Source organism: Daucus carota, chromosome 7, assembly GCF_001625215.2.
Source record: "Daucus carota subsp. sativus chromosome 7, DH1 v3.0, whole genome shotgun sequence".
Taxonomy (NCBI): domain Eukaryota; kingdom Viridiplantae; phylum Streptophyta; class Magnoliopsida; order Apiales; family Apiaceae; genus Daucus; species Daucus carota.
In genome coordinates this window covers 3189808-3209137 of record NC_030387.2, presented here as the reverse complement: position 1 = coordinate 3209137, position 19330 = coordinate 3189808, and the positions used below count along the sequence as shown (strand labels likewise).

At 33.4% G+C, this 19330-nt stretch overlaps 3 protein-coding genes across 3 annotated transcripts; 1 reads left to right on the top strand and 2 right to left on the bottom strand.

Annotated features, from left to right (window-relative positions):
* Positions 1-883: 883 nt before the first annotated feature.
* LOC108193216 (protein DETOXIFICATION 12) lies at positions 884-5103 on the bottom strand. The gene is made up of 7 exons (XM_017359787.2): positions 4645-5103; positions 2888-3432; positions 2690-2776; positions 2552-2608; positions 2047-2285; positions 1691-1896; positions 884-1138 (listed from the first exon to the last, which is right to left on the bottom strand). Exons 1-7 carry the CDS (start codon positions 4909-4911, stop codon positions 1109-1111), a joined length of 1431 nt encoding a protein of 476 aa, XP_017215276.1. The 5' UTR covers positions 4912-5103; the 3' UTR covers positions 884-1108.
* Positions 5104-6521: 1418 nt separating this feature from the next.
* LOC108195278 (probable histone chaperone ASF1A) lies at positions 6522-10086 on the bottom strand. The gene is made up of 3 exons (XM_017362235.2): positions 9791-10086; positions 7159-7274; positions 6522-7067 (listed from the first exon to the last, which is right to left on the bottom strand). The coding sequence occupies exons 1-3, from the start codon at positions 9897-9899 to the stop codon at positions 6687-6689; spliced, it is 606 nt and encodes a 201-aa protein (XP_017217724.1). The 5' UTR covers positions 9900-10086; the 3' UTR covers positions 6522-6686.
* Positions 10087-13531: 3445 nt separating this feature from the next.
* LOC108193720 (fruit protein pKIWI502) lies at positions 13532-16803 on the top strand. The gene is made up of 5 exons (XM_017360509.2): positions 13532-14146; positions 15127-15226; positions 15347-15442; positions 15548-15628; positions 16594-16803. The coding sequence occupies exons 1-5, from the start codon at positions 13611-13613 to the stop codon at positions 16654-16656; spliced, it is 876 nt and encodes a 291-aa protein (XP_017215998.1). The 5' UTR covers positions 13532-13610; the 3' UTR covers positions 16657-16803.
* Positions 16804-19330: the final 2527 nt, after the last annotated feature.

Here is a 19330-nt window from a genome sequence, read left to right as displayed (position 1 = left end):
TTAAATTTTAACATCATTTTCTTAATATTTTAGTATTGATGAGTTGTACATTCTCAAGAAAATTTAGCTTTTACAATTCATTATCTATTTATAAATTTTTTTCTGTTATTAATATGTGATGACTATTATTCAATTAATTTCAAATCAGATTTTTCATATTTGTATATCTTCATATGTATGAAAAAAGATATTTACGTTAGATTTGAAAAAGGTTATATGAAGGTTTTGTTAAAAAAAGATATTCAAAATTGAATAGTTATAATTTTACTTTTAACATCATTATAATTTTTTTATAAGATATTATATGATAATGTATTATCATGAGTGTTTTTAGTATTAAAAACTATTTAACAATGTAAGAGTGATAGACCTACATTTAGACTTGTAGTTTTAGAGGGAGAGTACCAAACCAAAAAATATTACTATAAAGTTGGACTACAAATTATACTCATGTTGGCTTGGCTTATTATTAGAGTATAGTATAGATTAAATGTCAAAGTTTAACTTAGCAAAACAAAAGAAAATGTCAAGGTTTAAGTGGTCATAGGAATGAGAACCATATTTCAGAGTTTCTCAGAAAAACAATGTTCTCTGTTTCAACAATTTAGGCAGAGGATTATTCATGCTGATGACTGAAGAAAGATACTAATTGAAAGAGTATTAGACTCTGTACCACTAAACAGAACATAACACATCAACTTAGCAAAAAAATTAAATAACAATAACATATCAGTACAAAAGGCATGATGAACAGGAATGCACAATGAACCCCCACATTTTGTATATTTTAAAGCTCAGTCCAGAATCTAAGAGGGGGATTTGCATGCCTCCTGTGCCAGAACCCCCCCTCTTCTTGTACATCATTAAGAAGAAAACGGATTGCTAGCGAGCAAGATGGTGACATTTATTGTTTGTAAGCAATTGATAGCCGATGTTAAAATGAACGGACCGTATCAGAATTAAGTATTCTCGTACAAGGTCACTATACAACTAACATATAATTCTGAAACAAAATCTTCAAGCAAAAACATTCTCATTTAATTTCACGTCTTACATTTCTTCTATGACAACATGGAATGATTAGTTTAAGATCCGTTCAATATTCTTGCTAATGCAACCTCTCTCTTGCCATAATAGCCTGCACAATGAAAGTAAAAGAACTGAAAACGGCAAAAATATGACCGACAAGAGTATTACAAGTGCTCCGTTAAGAATTAGTACTCCTGGCAAAGCAAGAGCAAATCGGAAAGGAAGTTATAATATGGCAAGTCTTTTCAGTTTGTACTTATATTTGAAATAGATTTAGATTAGAACCTTTACTAAATTAAAAGTTAATATTACAAACTATTTTCAAATTCTGACAAATCACAGATTCTAGTTATCATTATTTAGAAGTTAAAACACATAAAATTTAACTTATAAGATTTCATCAACATGGCAGAGACAATAATATTAAACCATTTTCTTCAAAAGATCAATCCAAGGTTAAGATATTTTGGGTCATTTTGCCATGTCTTTTGTTACATCATTGCTAATATTTACTTACCCTTCAGCTTACTAATGCTAAGACGCCCTCCTGACTGTCACTAATATTTTGGGTCGAAGTGATTTCTGTACTTCCTCACGACTTCATATAATCTACCATTTATGTATGTCGCTATACTTGCTATAAGTAGGATATAGGTCCAACCTGCTTTTCCCAATTTGTGCAAACTGTAATGATGAAGAGCAAAAATGATTGTAGAGCAGCGCCTGCCTGTATGCCGATCCATAGTCCTTTTCCTTGCAGATGTACCCAAAATCCCAGTGCAGCAGCGATGGGAATTCCAAAAAGGTAGAATGCAGCAAGATTGACATAAGCCCCTAGATGCTGCCATCCACATCCCCTAGCAACACCTAATATGAAGTATACCATCATATTCAATATGCACGACAACATCATCTTTTGCACAAAAGTGAAGAAAGAAGGAAAGAAGGGGAAGGAGAGAGAATAGACAGTATGTAAATACAAATAGTTATTCAGTCACTACATTAGGAAGATCAAACCTGAAAGCACTCCTTGTATACTATCCATTATAATAGATAGACAAAGTAGAGGAGCCATGTCAGTGACATAAACAATTACTTCTTTTTCGTTGCTAAAAGTGTAACCGAACACATTTCGACAAGCAAAGATAGTCCCGCTTATAATAATTGCCTCTGATAGAGCCATAATCACCACAACAAAGACAGCTACACGAGCTCCTTGTGGATTTCCAGCCCCTAATTCGTTGGAGACTCTAGTGCTGAAAAAAAGGAATATATAAACTATCTTGATATTACTGCGAGTAGCAGTTTAGTCTAACAATCACGAAAGGTCTATCACATTAGAGTTCCATAACTAAGACATATATCCAACCCCTCAGTTGCCAAGTAGTGACAGCAGTCTATAACAAAGACGGCTAATTGAGATCACTAACTAGCCACATTAAATCGATAAACTAAGATCAGACAAGTACTTCAAAAAAATAAAAAATAAATAAAAAAACATCAGACAAGGTTTAGAACCAACCTCACACCAGCACCAAATCCGTACGGTATTGCATAGAGTGTTGCAATTGTGTTCAGACTGTTACATAAAATGCACAATAAAGAAAGTCATCAAACTGGAGAGATACACATCGTTATCATGTGCTGATACAAGACATACCATATAGCCAGTACAGATGTTTCAAGCTGTGGATTTGGTAAAAGCCCGGAGAGCAAGACAAGTAGCTCAAAGGACCACCACTCAAGGCTACAATTGCGAACAATTAGAAACTCATAAGAACTTGTATGTGATTCAGGCATTGATAAGATATATATCAAGAGCTTTACCCATAACAAAATAGTGCAAGGGAGAGGTTACCAGAGCATGAAAGCAGAAGGGATGGCAAATAGAAAGAATTCTTTAATCCCATTAAATATTTCCATGGAGATAGGAGCACGCGTTTTTGCACAAATACTAGAGTATCTTATGAATAAACCAAGGATCATCACATTTAGCCACATGGATATACCTATCGACAATGCTGCTCCAACATTATATAGTCCAGACTTGAATACCAGCACCCAGCATAGAGGTACGTGTACACAAAAAGTGAGACCTGTGCTAACAAGCAAAGGAAAGATATAGCTTTGCATTTGGAAGTACCGGACAAGTGGTTGAAGAGTTGCATAAGCAAATAGCGAAGGAATAAGCCATATTATGAATTTTCCAGCTTCGCGTGAAATCATAGGGTCTTGTCCTATAAAAATTAGTATATGGCCCATGTTTATCCATAACACAGTGAGAGGGATACAAACTATTATGAGGCATAGGATAGCAGTGTACGTTTGAATTCCAAGCTTTTGGTATTGCCCGGCTCCATAAGCCTGCCCACATAAAGTTTCTAAAGCACTGGACATTCCTTGCTGTTTCAAGAGTAAAGTTGTTGTCATCTACAACAGTAAGATATATATATAAACAATAATTATCATAACATTAAACTCAACCCAGTATATAACTGTTATCATCTATGCTTTTAAATAATGTGTTCCACTTGCGAGATTTCCATACCCCTTGCGAGTTGGAGGCACTCCAGTATAATCCAAAATTTAGTGTTACTAGAAATGCAGATTCTAAAATCTAACAGAGAGATTATCTTCAATAGTCTATCTCATTTGACTGAAATATTATGAAATGTATGGTATTGTAAATTCAGGTAGTTATATTTGTAATTGTCAGCTTAAAGACCACAGAAGGAATAAGATGTAAACTAATTACCACACAAGATCCACTCCTGACACCGAGAAGCACTTAGTGCCTCTTTGAATATTGTGAGTTCGTGTTGACTGATGGCTATTATACTAGGCATAATGTGTTGGACAGTAAAACTTATTTCATCTTCTACAAAAGTTCAAATGAATTAACCGATTCCTACAAATTCCCAAATAAGTATACTAAGAAAGATGAACAGTTAGTGTTCTTAAGTATAGATAGCAAACTGGAAATGATTATAACTGCAACTAAACCCCAAAAACTAGCACAGACTTATTTTGCAAAAAGTGAAGAAAAAAAAACTAGCACAGACTTCTTAACGAGCACCAAACACTTCAACAACCAATTTGAGATGATAATATGACGTTAAAACTTAATACTTCTTTCTTTGCAGCCACATGAACACACCAAACCTATGTTTGTTCCATAAAATTAAAATCCACTAACTACCAGCTTATTCGCTCCTATTTCAATCATATCTCAACATCAAGCTTTCCATGGACTACATTTCTATCAATCTTTTAGTTCATGACTGTCGATTTATAGTACCTAATTGCTCCTAGCGACATAATGATATCAAATTATCCCCTATATGAAGTATACAAAGATCAAAACTTCTTAATGAGAATATTTTTAGCGATAAATATCAATATATCAAGTACAAACCATTACGAATTAAGAGGGCCATAATACCCAAAAATCGAATACAAACAAAGTTCAATAATTAATCAGCACAAAATAACAAGAAAATCCAAAGAAATAAAAAGCCATCACACCAACCAAATTAACTATCCAATATATCCCGAATCAAATACCCAGTATATCCCGCTTAAATCAGATTCTCGAAAACAAAAAAGAAAACATACCATGACACTAAAGCCAGTGACACCCGCCAGAGAAAAGGCAATAGAAGTACTCGAAAGAGCCAGTTCATCAAGATGGCCCACCATCATTACGGACACAACTTGAAGCAAGTAAACTGATAAAGTAACCGCCACCATGGGTCCCGCTATATAACTCAACCTCTTCAACTCTTCATAAAACACAACCCATGTTATCACTCTTAAACCTTGTTGTTTCATTTCTTTGGTATCTTCATCGTTAGCTCTTTTGATCAACAGACCATCTTCCATCTTGCCGTGTAGCTCAAGGTACTGCTAGCTCCGGCGGCCCCTGGTTGCGATTTCACGGCGGAGATGAAGGAGATAGAGTTGTACACCGCCGCTTTATATATATCGCAATATATGGAAATAATGAAAAGTGTGATGTATGGACTGTGGAGTGTAGACTAGGGGGTCTATAATAAGTCCGTGTGGTGTGTGCATGAGTTTCCCTTTGTTCTTTTTATCTTTCTTGAAATAAGAAAAAAGAATCATAAATTTTTGTATGACAGCACAAGTAATATCCGTTAAAAAGGAATTAGTTATTTTCTTTCCTACTACGCATCTCAAATTTGTTTCAAAATATTTTTTATCCCAAATTATTTTTTAAATATAGTTTTCAAATGATATAAATTTAAGTAATTGATTTTAATTGAGTGATTTATGTATTTTCATGCATCTCATGATTATGGTTATTGTGAATTATTAAATTTTGACCCTAAAAAATGTAGAAAATCATGTGATACTTAATTAAGATATTAAGTTATGTTAAAAAAAATTCTGTTAATATTTAATAAGAATATGTGGTATTCGAAATCTGGTAATGGAATCTGATAGATTCAAATACAATAAATTTTTTAGTTTCATAAAAAATTTATATTTATATTTTGAGAAATCTCTCAATAATCTATGAAATTTTGAAGAAATATGGTTAGATTTCAAAAATTCTACAACGATTTTATGATATTTGACCTCAAATTGAATAAATTTCATGTAAAATTAAAATAATTATAATTTTATGAAATTCATACAATTATTATTTTTCCACTAACAATCTGGTTAAATACATCCCTAAAATTTGGACATGGCTAATTTGCTATCGCAAATCATTAACGTATATATATTTCAAACTTGCTTAGGCAATTCAACTTGATTTTAGTTTTCAACATAAATAATGAACAGCCGTTTCAGCAAAGCACATTATGCTAAAGCTAAATGCAAATGACAAACAATAAATTGCTTACCTTTAGTTTACTTGAGAAATTTCTCGGAGGCTAGCAGAGCAGAAATAGGTAGATTGAACTTCAATATTTTAAAACTTGCCTAGTTGCCAATGTTAAGGAGGAGCTCTTCCCCATGCTTTTTCTCTGCAAAAATAAATAAATTATGCTGTTCATTTTGTTGATGAAATTACGACAATAGATCCAAATTTGTTTCTTACGTAATACTCCCTCTGTCCCATTTAATTGTATACGTTTCTTTTCAACTGCTCGACACGCATTTCAATGCTCTTATAAAATATAGTTCCGTAACTTATTTTTGAGATTTTCTTTTTCTGAATAAAAATATAACATCCAAACTTTAATTCAGAAAAAGAAAATTTAAAAAATAAATTACACAACTACACTTTAAAGGAGCATTAAAGTCCGTGCCGCGTCCCCGTCCCCCATTGTATACAACTCAGAGGGACGGAGGGAGTACTAGTATATTGTTTTTCATCAATGATTGCTGTAACTCATCACTGATTCGAGTGCAAACAAGTAAAAACGAGGTCGACCATACGCTGCACCTGTCCCAATAGTCGAATATTTTATATAAATTTTAACAAGAGCCGTAAATCACCAGTCCTTCATGATGCATCATCCATGACAAATGCTTTTCATAACAAATTTAACACTACCACATCCCTTGACTTTGACTTTGTAAATTTAAAAGCATGCATAATGACGAGCTTTTATATTTGGCGGCTAACACAAAGAATAGTCTGCAAATTTCACCCCAGACATAGGTAGAGCTATTACAATATACTAGTTAACTGTCTGGCTAGCTGGTTCCAGGGAGAGCGCATTGTTACAGGCTGATGTAGATGGTTGTTCGCCGTTTTCATTGATTTCGGTGGCATGGCCAGGTGAAAGAGGAGGTTGCTGCAGTTCATTTTCATTGTTCTCTGGCTGGAAATTGATTGGGAACTTTGTCACCCTGGGTTTGTCGGCCAAAATGTTTTTTTGAACCCTGTCTATCAAAACCTTTTGGGGAGGCTCTTCTTTTAGTTGTTCATCATCATAGTCATTGTTAATGTAGTAACCCACTCGGATGAACTCCTGCCCCAGATAAGAGCAGGTCAAGAGGAGTACTGTCACACCAATGATATCCTCTTCACGGATTTTTACTGGATCTGGAGGATCTGCCTGTACACATCAAGATAACAGATATTACCAATTCATATTCAATGTTACACTGACACGTAATTTTGAAAGTGACCGTGCATTCCATGATTACCTCAAACACAAAGCGGTAGCTGCCAACATTAACTGGTCCAACAAGGACACTTTCCAGGACTTGATCATAAGTCTCATCCTCAGCAGATCCCACATATATTAATTTCCACTCCAAATCTGTATAAATTCAAAGGTATCCCAGTTAGACTCATTAAAGTAAAGAAGAAGAAACTCCAGTAAAAGAATTTGACAGCAAGAAGTAAAACTCTGGTAAATTATTTGACAGCAAGACCGACTTCAGCCATGCAAACACTTCCTCCAACAAGTAGCACAAACCGAATGAAGAAACAAATATATCCAATTTCACTGATCATTAATTGTCAGTGATTGGTAACTTTGTACTGTCTGCATCTAATTACTCTCTTGTGAGCTAAGAGGCAAGTCAAGAGTGCCACTCTATAAGCTCCTTTTGGCCAAGATACCATGTTCACATAGAGGGTTAAAACAGTGTATGCACGGATTTATTGAAAAGCTTACTCATTAGATGCAGTGCCAAGACAAAATTATTTTAACATAAAAAAACCAGAGACGTAGAAGGCTAGAATTGACATTTTAAACCTCGGGATCACATGACTTGTGAGCCTAGAACGTGTTGCAATACAATGGGAAAGCAATTACATCTGTTTCATCTAATAATTTAGAACGACAAAGTATAAAACCACATAGACTATGTTGGTGAAACTTGTGAATTTTGTTGTCAGAAAAGTAGATGATAAAAGAACCCTCAAATAGTGGTAATCAATCACACAGAAACTAAAGTTAGAGCACAAATTCTCAAGTAACAGTTAAAGATTATTCATACAATTGAGCCCACAAATGCTTATTTAAAATTTTAGTATCGATTCATTCAAAAAAAAGATGGCACAAATTTTACAAAGATGGAAACAGGAACAAATCAACCAAAAAATGTATAAAGGAAACTAAAGAAAATTAAAAAAAAAAAAAAAAAAAAAAAGGAATTGAATTACTATGTTTCTCATTGGCAATAGACCTAACATATGTTTATAGTGTTTAATGCTCAAGATCTGGTGAATAAATGTGAAGTTGTAAGTAAAATCTATGGGATTTTTTACTAAAGTGGACGAGGCAACACCATATTCCAATTGTGCACATATCATTAAAACATAAAAAATAATCAGGTTTATTCCATTCCTCTGTTAAAGCTTACTCAAGCAGACACTGCAGTAATACATCACTCAACTCTTTCAATAAATTGCAAAGACAATACAATTCCCCATTACAAATCACAAGTTAGTCAAGCAGACATTACTACAATATATTATTAGACTTAGAATAAGCAAATAAATTCTCCGTAAACCCTCACCAATTATAACAACAATATAGTATCTAAAACAATAATTCAGTTCCATCAAAAGAAAAACAAAACGCAAAATAATAAACAAATCCTAGATCTAATAATTCCAAAAGACAAAGTATAAGAACGTAAAGATTATGTTGGTGAAAAATCGATGATAAAAGACGCCTAACTGTGGTGATCAATATAATCCCCGGAAACAAAAGTGAGAGCACAAGTCCTTACAAGTAACCAATAAAAGATTATTTATAAAATTGAGCGCGCAAATGCTTATATAAAATATTAGTTAAAATGCATCCTAAAAAAAAAATACAGTACATTTTACAATGATGGAAACAGAAACAAATCAACTAAACAACAAAAGGAAGGGATACACTTCATTTGATAAGATACTACTGTAAGGAAACTAAAAAGCAATCACTTTCAAAAAGAATCACTATGTTTCTCATTGTACATAGACAACTTATTTCAGCCGTGATTAATGCTTAAAATCTGGATCGTAGGAAAACTGTAAGGGTATTAGTCAAATCTATGGGATTTTTTAGAGAAATTAACGAGGCAACAAACCATTTCAAATACCGCACAGATCATTAAAACATAAAAAATATAAGGTTTATGCCATTCATCTGTTACAGATAACTCAAGCAGACACTATAGGATTGCATCACGCAACTCTTGAATATATTGCAAAAACAATACAGGACACCTTCATAAATGACAAGTTAGTCAAGCAGACATAACAACATATTACTAGACTTACACTGAGCAAATATATTCTCCACTAAACCCTAGCAAGTTATAACATCCATAATTATAATACATAAAACAATAATCTAGTTCATCCAAACAAAAACAAAACACAACATAATAAACGAATCTTAAATCCATCCTCTACGCTGCAGCGCACATGTCTTACTGTTATCGAGTTCCCCTCCATCACAAACTATCTGTTGTCCCCAAAACTAATAGCCAGCAGAACAACAAGCATACACCTAATTAAACAGTATCAGTATCTAACTTTCTCAGATACCGCAATTCAACAACAATTCCATTTACTTACAGTCCCAAATTCTCGTAAGCTAACAGATCTTTGAATTAACCATCATCTAAATCCAAACCAATAAAATAAACAGCTATTTCTTTCATTTCATTTTATCGATAATTAACACACTCAAGCACACAATAAACAGCTCTTTTCAATGAAACTAATTCATAATAATCCGCAACACACAATCACTAACTTCAAAAAAATCACACCAAAAAGCACATACATATACACCAATAAATTGATGAAATGAGTTGAAAATGAGTTAATTACCATCTTGGAGGGGGAGGAGACACTCGTAGGAGATTTCGAAGCGGAAAGGGTTTGGAAAGGGGGATGGATTGTCCAAAACGGTGACGTTTGTGATGTTCACAGCACTCATTGCGAAACCCTAATTACGCGGAAGCTAAAATAATTGGAACTGAGCGAGTGGCGAGAGCGAGACGCTTTGAAGATCTTAAATAGTGAAATTATTGATCGAGATTTGGAGACCTGACGGCGATTTTGGAAAACTGGATTTGGCGGGATGTTTTGTTTTCTAATATTGCCTTGCCCCCAAAACGCTCTTCCCCTTTCGGATTTTTCTTTTTATTTTTATTTTTATCCTTCTTGTAATCGGTTTTATATTTCAACAAATTCAAAATTTTGCAACCATTTTGATCGTACTTATTTAGAAAATAGAAAGATTTTTAGTTAATTTAAAATATTAAAATCTTTTATACTTTAAAATACTTAAAAGACTTAGCTTTTTATCACTTGTTTACATTTTGACTCTCATTCAATTCTATACGTTCTTTTTTCATTGTTTTGGAAATACTCCTATAACATATAGTTTTATAACTTATTTTTTAAAAAAAATTAAATAAAAATTAAAAGATTAAAATTTTGTTCGGTTGAATAAAATTTTAAAAATAAATTATAAAATTATACTTTACATGAATATTAAAGTTTGTTTCGTGTTCCGTCTCCTAGTATATACTACTGGTCTCCCAATAGAGAGAATATTAAATTTGATTTTGCCACAATTTTGATCATATTTATTTAAAAAGATTGAATTAATTTAAAAGTAATTAATATGTTTTATACTTAAAAATACATATCCATGAGTTTGCTAATTATATATTAGACCATCTAATTATAAATGTTTGTGAATGAGTTCACTAATTATAAATGTTATTTCATCTTGACCAAAGTTAATTAAAATAAATTTTTTTAAAGAAAGTTAAATATAATAAAATAATAACCAACTAATTTTTTTACTAAATATGTAAGGTGTTATTCTCCATTGTAATTGCTTTCCATAGTTGAAAATATGATGTGATTGACTTTAATTTCAGTTGAAAATATTAAATAATCATAGTGCTTAGAATTATAAACATTATAAATTAGATTGTGCTTTAGCTAAATATGCATGAATCATTGCGGGGTAATATATCTGAGTCAAGTTAGACTTTTAAGGGGTAATGCTACATATCCCAAAAAAAATTTCAAATTTTTTTACTGAATGATGTGACAAATAAGTGGAACATAGTGATTAGATGATTGATGCATATACAAGGGGATCTCATTAGTGTTAGAGTGAATACAGCCAATCAAATTTCGACACATCATTGAGGAAAAATATCTAGGACAATATTTTGGGTACTTAGCATTTTCCTTTAAATATATTCTTATTAATGTTAAAATTTATAGGTGATAGGTATCTTAACTTGAATTTTTTCACTCAGATCATTCTCAGCAGAATATACTATCATAGCCTGTCATAGCCATAGTATGTCTACGTAGCCTTATAGTAACTGTCATGTAGAATATACTGTTATAACCATAGTATGTCCACGTAGTCTTATAATAACTGTCATGTAATAAATTTACATTTGGAAGAAGTTCATTTAATTGTTCAAGCCTCAAATTGTACAAGGAAATGAGAGCAAGAATAAAGGGAAGTTACTATCAACTGTTCGATAGTAAAACTATAGAAGACAATTAGTTGTAGGTCATGACAGATAGTTTACATCTAACAGCAACATTGGCGGAAGTTTCGGAGACAGCAAGTTCATTCTATATGAGAGCAAAGTTTGGATTTCTTGACAGCAACATCGACACAGAATCATACTATCATTTAAAGGCCATTGTCTGATAGCAAGTCTTAGTGTCTCAAAGATATTGTTTTCAGAGATACGGTTTGAATTTGAATCTTCATCAAGTCAAATCTTGTGGCAGATAAAGATGTTCAAAAGTCAATGCTATAAAAGTTTGTTTTGTAGCACACCTGCAAAGACTACGACAGAAGCTCAAGAGTTAACAATACAAGAATCGCTAATTCAAGAAAATGTGAGGTCACCCGTCTACTGGGATTTGACAAGCTCAAAATAGAATGTTCTCGGGTTGCTTGCAAAGTAGAGCTTGATTTGTATCAGGACCCGTAATGATAGTGATGTTTTGACCATGCTAGTCATATAGGAAAACATCCTTTATTCTATTGTATCTGTTGAGAGAAAACACATTGTAAATTTTGAGAGAACTGAAGCTCAAGAAACACTTTCTTGAGGTTGTAGCAACACAGAGAAATAAATAAAATATTTATTTTGTGAAGTAATCTCTTGTGTTCTTGCAAGCTTACATTTCATACTGCTGATAAACTTTAATCTTAGATTTGTTGTTGAAATTAACATTCGAATTTATCAGTATTGCATTCAACCATCTTTCTACAATACATTCAACGACCAACAATTAATATGATTTTGAGTGAGTCATTATGATCTAGAAGCAGGGGTGAGCATTCGGAACCGAACCGAATAACCGAAATTTTTCGGTTCTGTTAACCAAATTATATATTTGGGTTCGGTTTTCGGCAGAAAAAATTTTGAAATTCGAATTTTTGGTTTTTAACCGCAGTTAACCAAAAACTCGAACGGTTAACCGAATTTTCAATATTTAATAATATATTATTAGTATTAATAATATATACGGTTAATTATCTATAGTTATAGGTAGTGTTTTACCTTTTATAGTTGTTACCTATATGTGTATAATATAATGAAGAGGTAATCAAGTAGTTTCGGTAGCTTCATTTGCAAATTACTCTTTAGTAGTGTTTATTCGTAATTCACTCTGCTCAGATTTCTACCAGTAGACAAAACAATGCATGAGAAACTTAAGAGTAGTCCTGTGGCTGACAGCTTGAATCTATGTGTTCACAACATAAGATATTACTTGGTACTTGCTTAGTTTTGCTTAGTTTTGAACAAGTGAATGATTAATTTTATAAATGTGGACCTTGAATTTGTATTATTCATATCAAATATCAGTTGCAGTAGATACTAGACGGATTCAAATTTTGGTTATTAGTTTCGATTTTCGATAATTACAAAAATAATAATTTCGGTTTCGGTTATAAATCGGAAAAATTTCGGTTCGATTTTCGGTAACTAATCTCATATTTTTTTATCTATAATATTTATCTATAAATTTTGTATAAAAAATAATATTAAACACATGATAGATAGATTTTAGTACAAAAATTATTATATCAAAGAAACTTCGAAAATCTTATAAATATGTCCAAGAACCTAAGATAGGTTAAAATACGGGTTTGAATTATTGTCAAATTTAAACCGAAAAATGTCTAATAGGTTAGAATTCTGCTTAAAATCAGAAATGAGCTATACACTGATTTAAAATCAGAAATTAATTTAAATCACCTTTTTTGACTTAATTTTTAAAATTTTATAATTTCATAAATCATTTTTATTTTTATAATTATATTTTTAATTTATAAATTATTAATAAATCAAAATGGTTTTAAAAATATTTTAAATTCAGAGATTAGCACATCTAAATCATATTGGATAAATAGTCACAAATTTAAATTCTGCCAAATGTAAAATTTTGTTTGCTTTAGTTTACTTATCCGATATGTCCAACGTGTAAACACCTGATTCGCCTATTCAACTTAACGTTCAGCATCTTTTTTTCTTTTCTTTTCTTTTGTTTTATTTTTTTAAATTTTGCCATCTTCACTTACTATTCGACCCTTCTAGTTCCACGCCGGCCATCTCTCTACCAACACAACTCCTCTCAACTCCACCCAAACATGTCACTAGCAATTCACCCCCACCTGAGTTCCCATGCACCTCTCCACACCAAATCCCTCCCCCTCTCCATGGGCCCCACACTCCTCCGCCACCTAAACCACCACACTCGCCGCCGCGCCCTCTCAATCACCGCCTCCGTCAAACAAGACACCACCGTCTGGACCCAGACACCACTCGTCTCCATCAAACCGGCCGCCGAGTCACTCTTCCACGTCACCGTCGACGTGTCCGAGTCGCCGGAGGTTGCCGCGTCCTACAAGTCTCCCGGCCAGTACCTCCAGCTCCGGCTGCCGGAGGTGGAAAAGCCGGCGTTCCTCGCGATTGCGTCGCCGCCGTCGCTGGCGGCGGAGAGAGGCGTGTTTGAGTTTTTGATCAAGAGTGTGGCTGGTTCCACGGCGGAGATTTTGTGTGGACTTAGTGGCGGAGATGTTGTTGAATTGACGTCGGTGATGGGGAAGGGGTTTCCGATTGGTTCGATATCGCCTCCGGAGGAGTATCAGTCTGTTTTTATTTTCGCCACGGGCTCTGGAATTAGGTTAGTGAGACACTTGCTGAATTTGTTGCTAATTGACTTTGTTCAGTTGATCGGTTCAATTTAATTTTGAAATGTTTTACGAAAGGGAAATATCAAATGTCGAATTGTGGAGTACTGCTAAATGTTAGGATCGTAGCTAAACTTTAAAATGGCAGAAACATATGCTTGAATATGTGAATTGTAGTTATGTTTTGCGTTGACCTTGCTAGCTAGACGTGTAACATTTATACTTGTTGGAGTGTGGGACTAGGGCAATGTAATGAAAATCCTGTAGTTTTTGGGCATAAAAGGAAGTGTCGAACCAAACGATATGATTAAATTTTGCATTTGTAGGCCTAAAATATAACGGTGCATAGAACATGGAACTGAGAATTTTGGCGTGAAATGAGGTTGTGTTGCATATTTTAGCTTAAAGGGAATTATTGAGTGTCCACAACCATGCACTGGTGTAGAGTATCTGACCCATATACTTGAGATGAAATAAAGAGTTTATGTAATGTAGGAGTGTTGTTACTAGTATCTTCTAACTTTTAATGCTCTTATAGATACTCTGATATGGTCGAGTTTGCCTGCTTTTTTTACATGGAAAGCATATTGATGCCAAAAATTTGTTATGTTTACAGTTTTGCAACTCGATTTACACACACACACACACGAAAATTATAACAAATCTTTTTATAAAATGAATGGACATTGTATTCTTTTAATCAACGTTCTATCTTTCTGCAACTTTAAAACCATCATACATACTGTTACTAGCCATACTTGGGAGTTGCCACCTCTATAGCTTTACTGATCATTATTTATATCTTTTGAAATTTTATCGTCACAAGTATTATACTTCGTTTTTACTGATTGCTGAGCTGTATGGAATGGAAGATATATGTAAAATTTAAAAACTTTATTTAGAGTTTTTTAGCTTAACTACTTAATTCTTTGTGTGTTTTTTCACTAAATCTCATATACTTAATGTCATGCAGCCCAATCCGGTCTTTGATCGAGACAGGGTTTGGTGCTGATAAGAGATCTGATGTGAGGCTCTACTACGGTGCGAGAAACCTCAAGAGGATGGCATATCAGGTAATTAAGATTTCCCTGTAATGTGAAAACCTATACATGTTTATGCGTGTGAAAAGTGAAACAACCAATTTTAATTTCAAGAAAGAACTGATTCTGAATGTCAATCATTCAACCTCATAGGATAGATTCAAAGATTGGGAATCATCTGGCGTTAAAATTGTACCTGTATTATCTCTACCGGATGATAATTGGAATGGTGAAAGTGGCTACGTACAGGTAATTATAGTGTGTGGTTTTAACTATTTCTACTTTTTAACCTTTGGTATTGCTGACTTTATAGTTTGATTTAAAATGATGTTTGATATTATTGAGTTCTTGTAGGCTGCCTTCTCTAGAGCTGAAAAAAATTACAACCCAGAATCCACTGGTGCAGTGCTCTGTGGTCAGAAACAGATGGCCGAGGTTTGTAATTGCTGTTATCATATTTGTTCTTTGATAACCTGGATTTTGACTTTTCTTTTATCATTTCTGGTGGAATGACATATGTTTCCAGATTCGTTCTCCTTGAGTTTCTCATTTACCTTTAGACCATTGGGTCACATCACTGCAATAAGGAGTTTCATATGCTTAATTTCTTTTTCTTTTAGAAGATTAAATGGCAGTTAGTGTGTATTTTAGTAGTTAAAGATGCTGCTTAATTGCATTATAAAAATCGATTATGCAGTTCTATGTATACACAAGGTAGTTGGTGGTCACTTCTTACTAGCCAAATAACGTCTTCACTTCAATGGAATTTTATTTCTTTGCATATGGATCCACTAAGAACCAAACAAACTCTAATGATACCTGCTAGTTAGTTTTTTTTTAGTGTACTTTTGGACTAAGACATCTCTCCGGTAACACTTGGGTTTGATAAATGCTGCTGACTCATAGATTTCTCTATTCCACTTAAAATACATATAGGTCAACATTCTAGAGAGAACCCTCTTATATAGAGTTACGTAACATCCTATCACAAATCATTGATTTTAATATAGAATACACATAAAAAGTGACTCTAATTAATAGTACGATATATGTATATATTATAATTAATTTAACACCTAAATTTGAACAAAAAAGTTGATTTTCGAAACTGGTTGTATAGTAGAATAATTTTGGATAATTATGATTCTATTGTAGAATAGTATTGAAACATTGCATAATTTTCAATCATTTTTGGAAGAAAAAATTGTACAGTTTCCTTTTTGATTCACTAATCAAAATTTGTAAATATATTTCATAAAAAATATGATGAATATATGTATTATATGTATATGTACATACTATATATATTTGTAATGGTATGCTATGGAACTCTCTCTATAATTTTTTACATGTTCTTGTGATTGTTATGGTAACATTAACTATGGATGCGTCCTTTTCAGGAGATTACTTCAGCCCTTGTATCTGATGGAGTATCCAAGGAGAAGATTTTAATGAACTTCTGATAGCATTCAAATGGGCATTATAGTGTTGTATTATTAATCTTAAGACATTTGCAACAGATTCATTCATTGAATACCTCACTGTCTATAGGCTGATCAAATATTAGAAAATATAATCAATTTTGGTATAGAATATTTGTCAGGATTCTAGATCTTCTGCAGTTCTGTTTACTTTCCATAGTTTTCGTTCCTTTGGTGGATTTTGGGTTTGCTACAGCATCAACGAAAATTGTGGATGATGCTACCCATTTCCATTTTTTTAGTACTTGTCAACCACACAACTGCTCTAGTTTTGTCTAAATTTCCTCGTAGAGGAGGAAAATATATGTATCAAGCCCCACCGTCATAGACTTTTGATTTACTGCTTTGATATCATCTTCCCTTTGATATTAGCCTAGTGCAGTTGAGTTAAAGATGGTACCAGACTACCACTCATATAGGCCATGTTTGGAAGTTAGATGTTTTGGACAAAATTAGAAGTTTGAGGTGTTTTAGAGATTAGACCACTAGAATAAGCTAATATTTGTGTTTGGTAGTTAGCGGATTGAAATAGAGGTTTGGATCCAAAAAGCTATTTTGAGGAGTTTTTTGAGTTGGAGGTTTTGGTTTGTGTCAGAAAAAACAGTTATACGAGAAACCTTTAATTTAATCAGATAGTAAATACATTTCTTTTAATCAGCTAGTCAAAACATCTAATTTAATTCAATCCGCTAACGGCTAACCGCTAATCTCCAAACAGGGCCGTAGTCTGCAGATGTTGCTTTGACCTTTTGAAGAATTACTCTGTAAATGAATATAAAATGGTCATCATAATGATATTCTCTATGTTACTAAGTTGATCAATTCTATCACATGTGTTGAGAAGCAGGTTTGGTGTTGGCATACTCATACCTAGTTATCATGCTGGAACCTGTCTCCTATGTAGCTGTTCTGTTTAGCTACCATCACTTGCTTAGCCTACCATGTTACATTTGAACCGCTCCATTATAAAGATGTACTTAATTATCCAAAAAATGTTGATATTAATTAAAACTAGCAGCTTCCTGGAGAATGTGCAGCTGGAAGTAGTACATTGTCAGGTTGTTAAATTGTCAACTTGTCATGAAGATGTAGATTGCCATGTAGAGATGGAAAATTTGATCAGTTGAGGTGCAAGACAGACAAACGGACTTGTCATGGACTTTTCATGAAGATGTAGATTGCCATGTAGAGATGGAAAGCTTGATCAGTTGAGGTGCAAGACAGACAAATGGCCACTGATCGGGGTCTGCCTTATCAAGATCTCTCAATATCTCTAGCCATCTGGAAAAATATGCTCCTAGGTAGAGATGACCTAATCTAAGGACCACGCAGCCTGTTCATTTTTTCCCAATGATGTAATAGCTATTGGCTTTTTTTTCCTCTCCAGAGCATTCCCATTGAAAACCTTTTTCTTAACCCCCAAGAACTTACTATATAGTAATTCCCCGTAATTATCCCAAAATTTTAGTTTGCAGTTCAAAGGTTCCCACAATCCGATCCTTATCTTCATCTCTATATTATTTTTTAATATTTTTTCTCTATCCGTCTTTACAAAATTTGAATACATATAGCTGTGAATATGATGATTGACGGTTGTATGTGTTGTTGCTGAGATGGAGATCAATAGTGCAACCCCATATATGCAGTCCGGCGGGTGTATGTGTAGTTGCTGAGATGGAGGTCAACAGTGCAGGCTCATATATGCGGGTTTAATTTTAATCCCCAATTTATATTGTATTTTGGGGGTCCGGATGTAAGGGTATCTTGGATCGAATGTCATATATATCCCCAAATAATTGAAGATAGAGCTCCCAATGGGAGTGCTCTAATATGACAGTAGTAAACTGATGATCCCTGATAATTTTGGGTTAGTGACATTTGGATACTGAAATACAAATGCATTGAATTTAAGAGTCCTTAAATGCGTACTTGCATATCAGAGGTAAACGGCCGCATCTAAAAATAATCATCATTACCGATTTATCATTTATATGTGCAATTACACATATTACACGCTCATACACTGAATTTATCATTATTTTAGAAAATAAAACAATTCATTAATATTACTAAAAGATTTTGTCGACAAGTTTACAACGCGGAGCATGTACATGATTGGGATATCAAATATGTAAAGTTCCAACTAGTAACATCAGATGGTCAACATAATACATCCCAATGCTATCTACGGGAGCCTGACTATTGGATTTTGTACAGTGGAGGAGATTTGTCACAGAAAGTCCTACTATAACAATAAAGGTCAAGTTTTCAATGACTAAGATTGATTGCATGCATACCAGAAACGGTCTTCGTGTAGATTCTGTGTTAATATACCAGAAGAAAAGTTTAAAGCATTCTTAATTGATTTATTGATTTTAAAGCCTTCTAGGTTTAGACAACTATGAGCTAGGAAATCTTCTAAGGTTTTGAAACATATATTAATTATTTCAAGGCTTGCAACCCCCCCCCCCCCCCAAAAAAAAAAAAAATCTTTTCACTTAAAAATGTATCATAAGAATGAGAATTCACAACACAATAGGCGTTGTCTGGTTTGTGTTTATTGAGTTAATCATCTGTGAAATATCTTGTGGCTGGACTAAGATCTTTATTTAGTCTGAATCCTTGTCACATGCATTCTTCGATGTGCCTATCATTC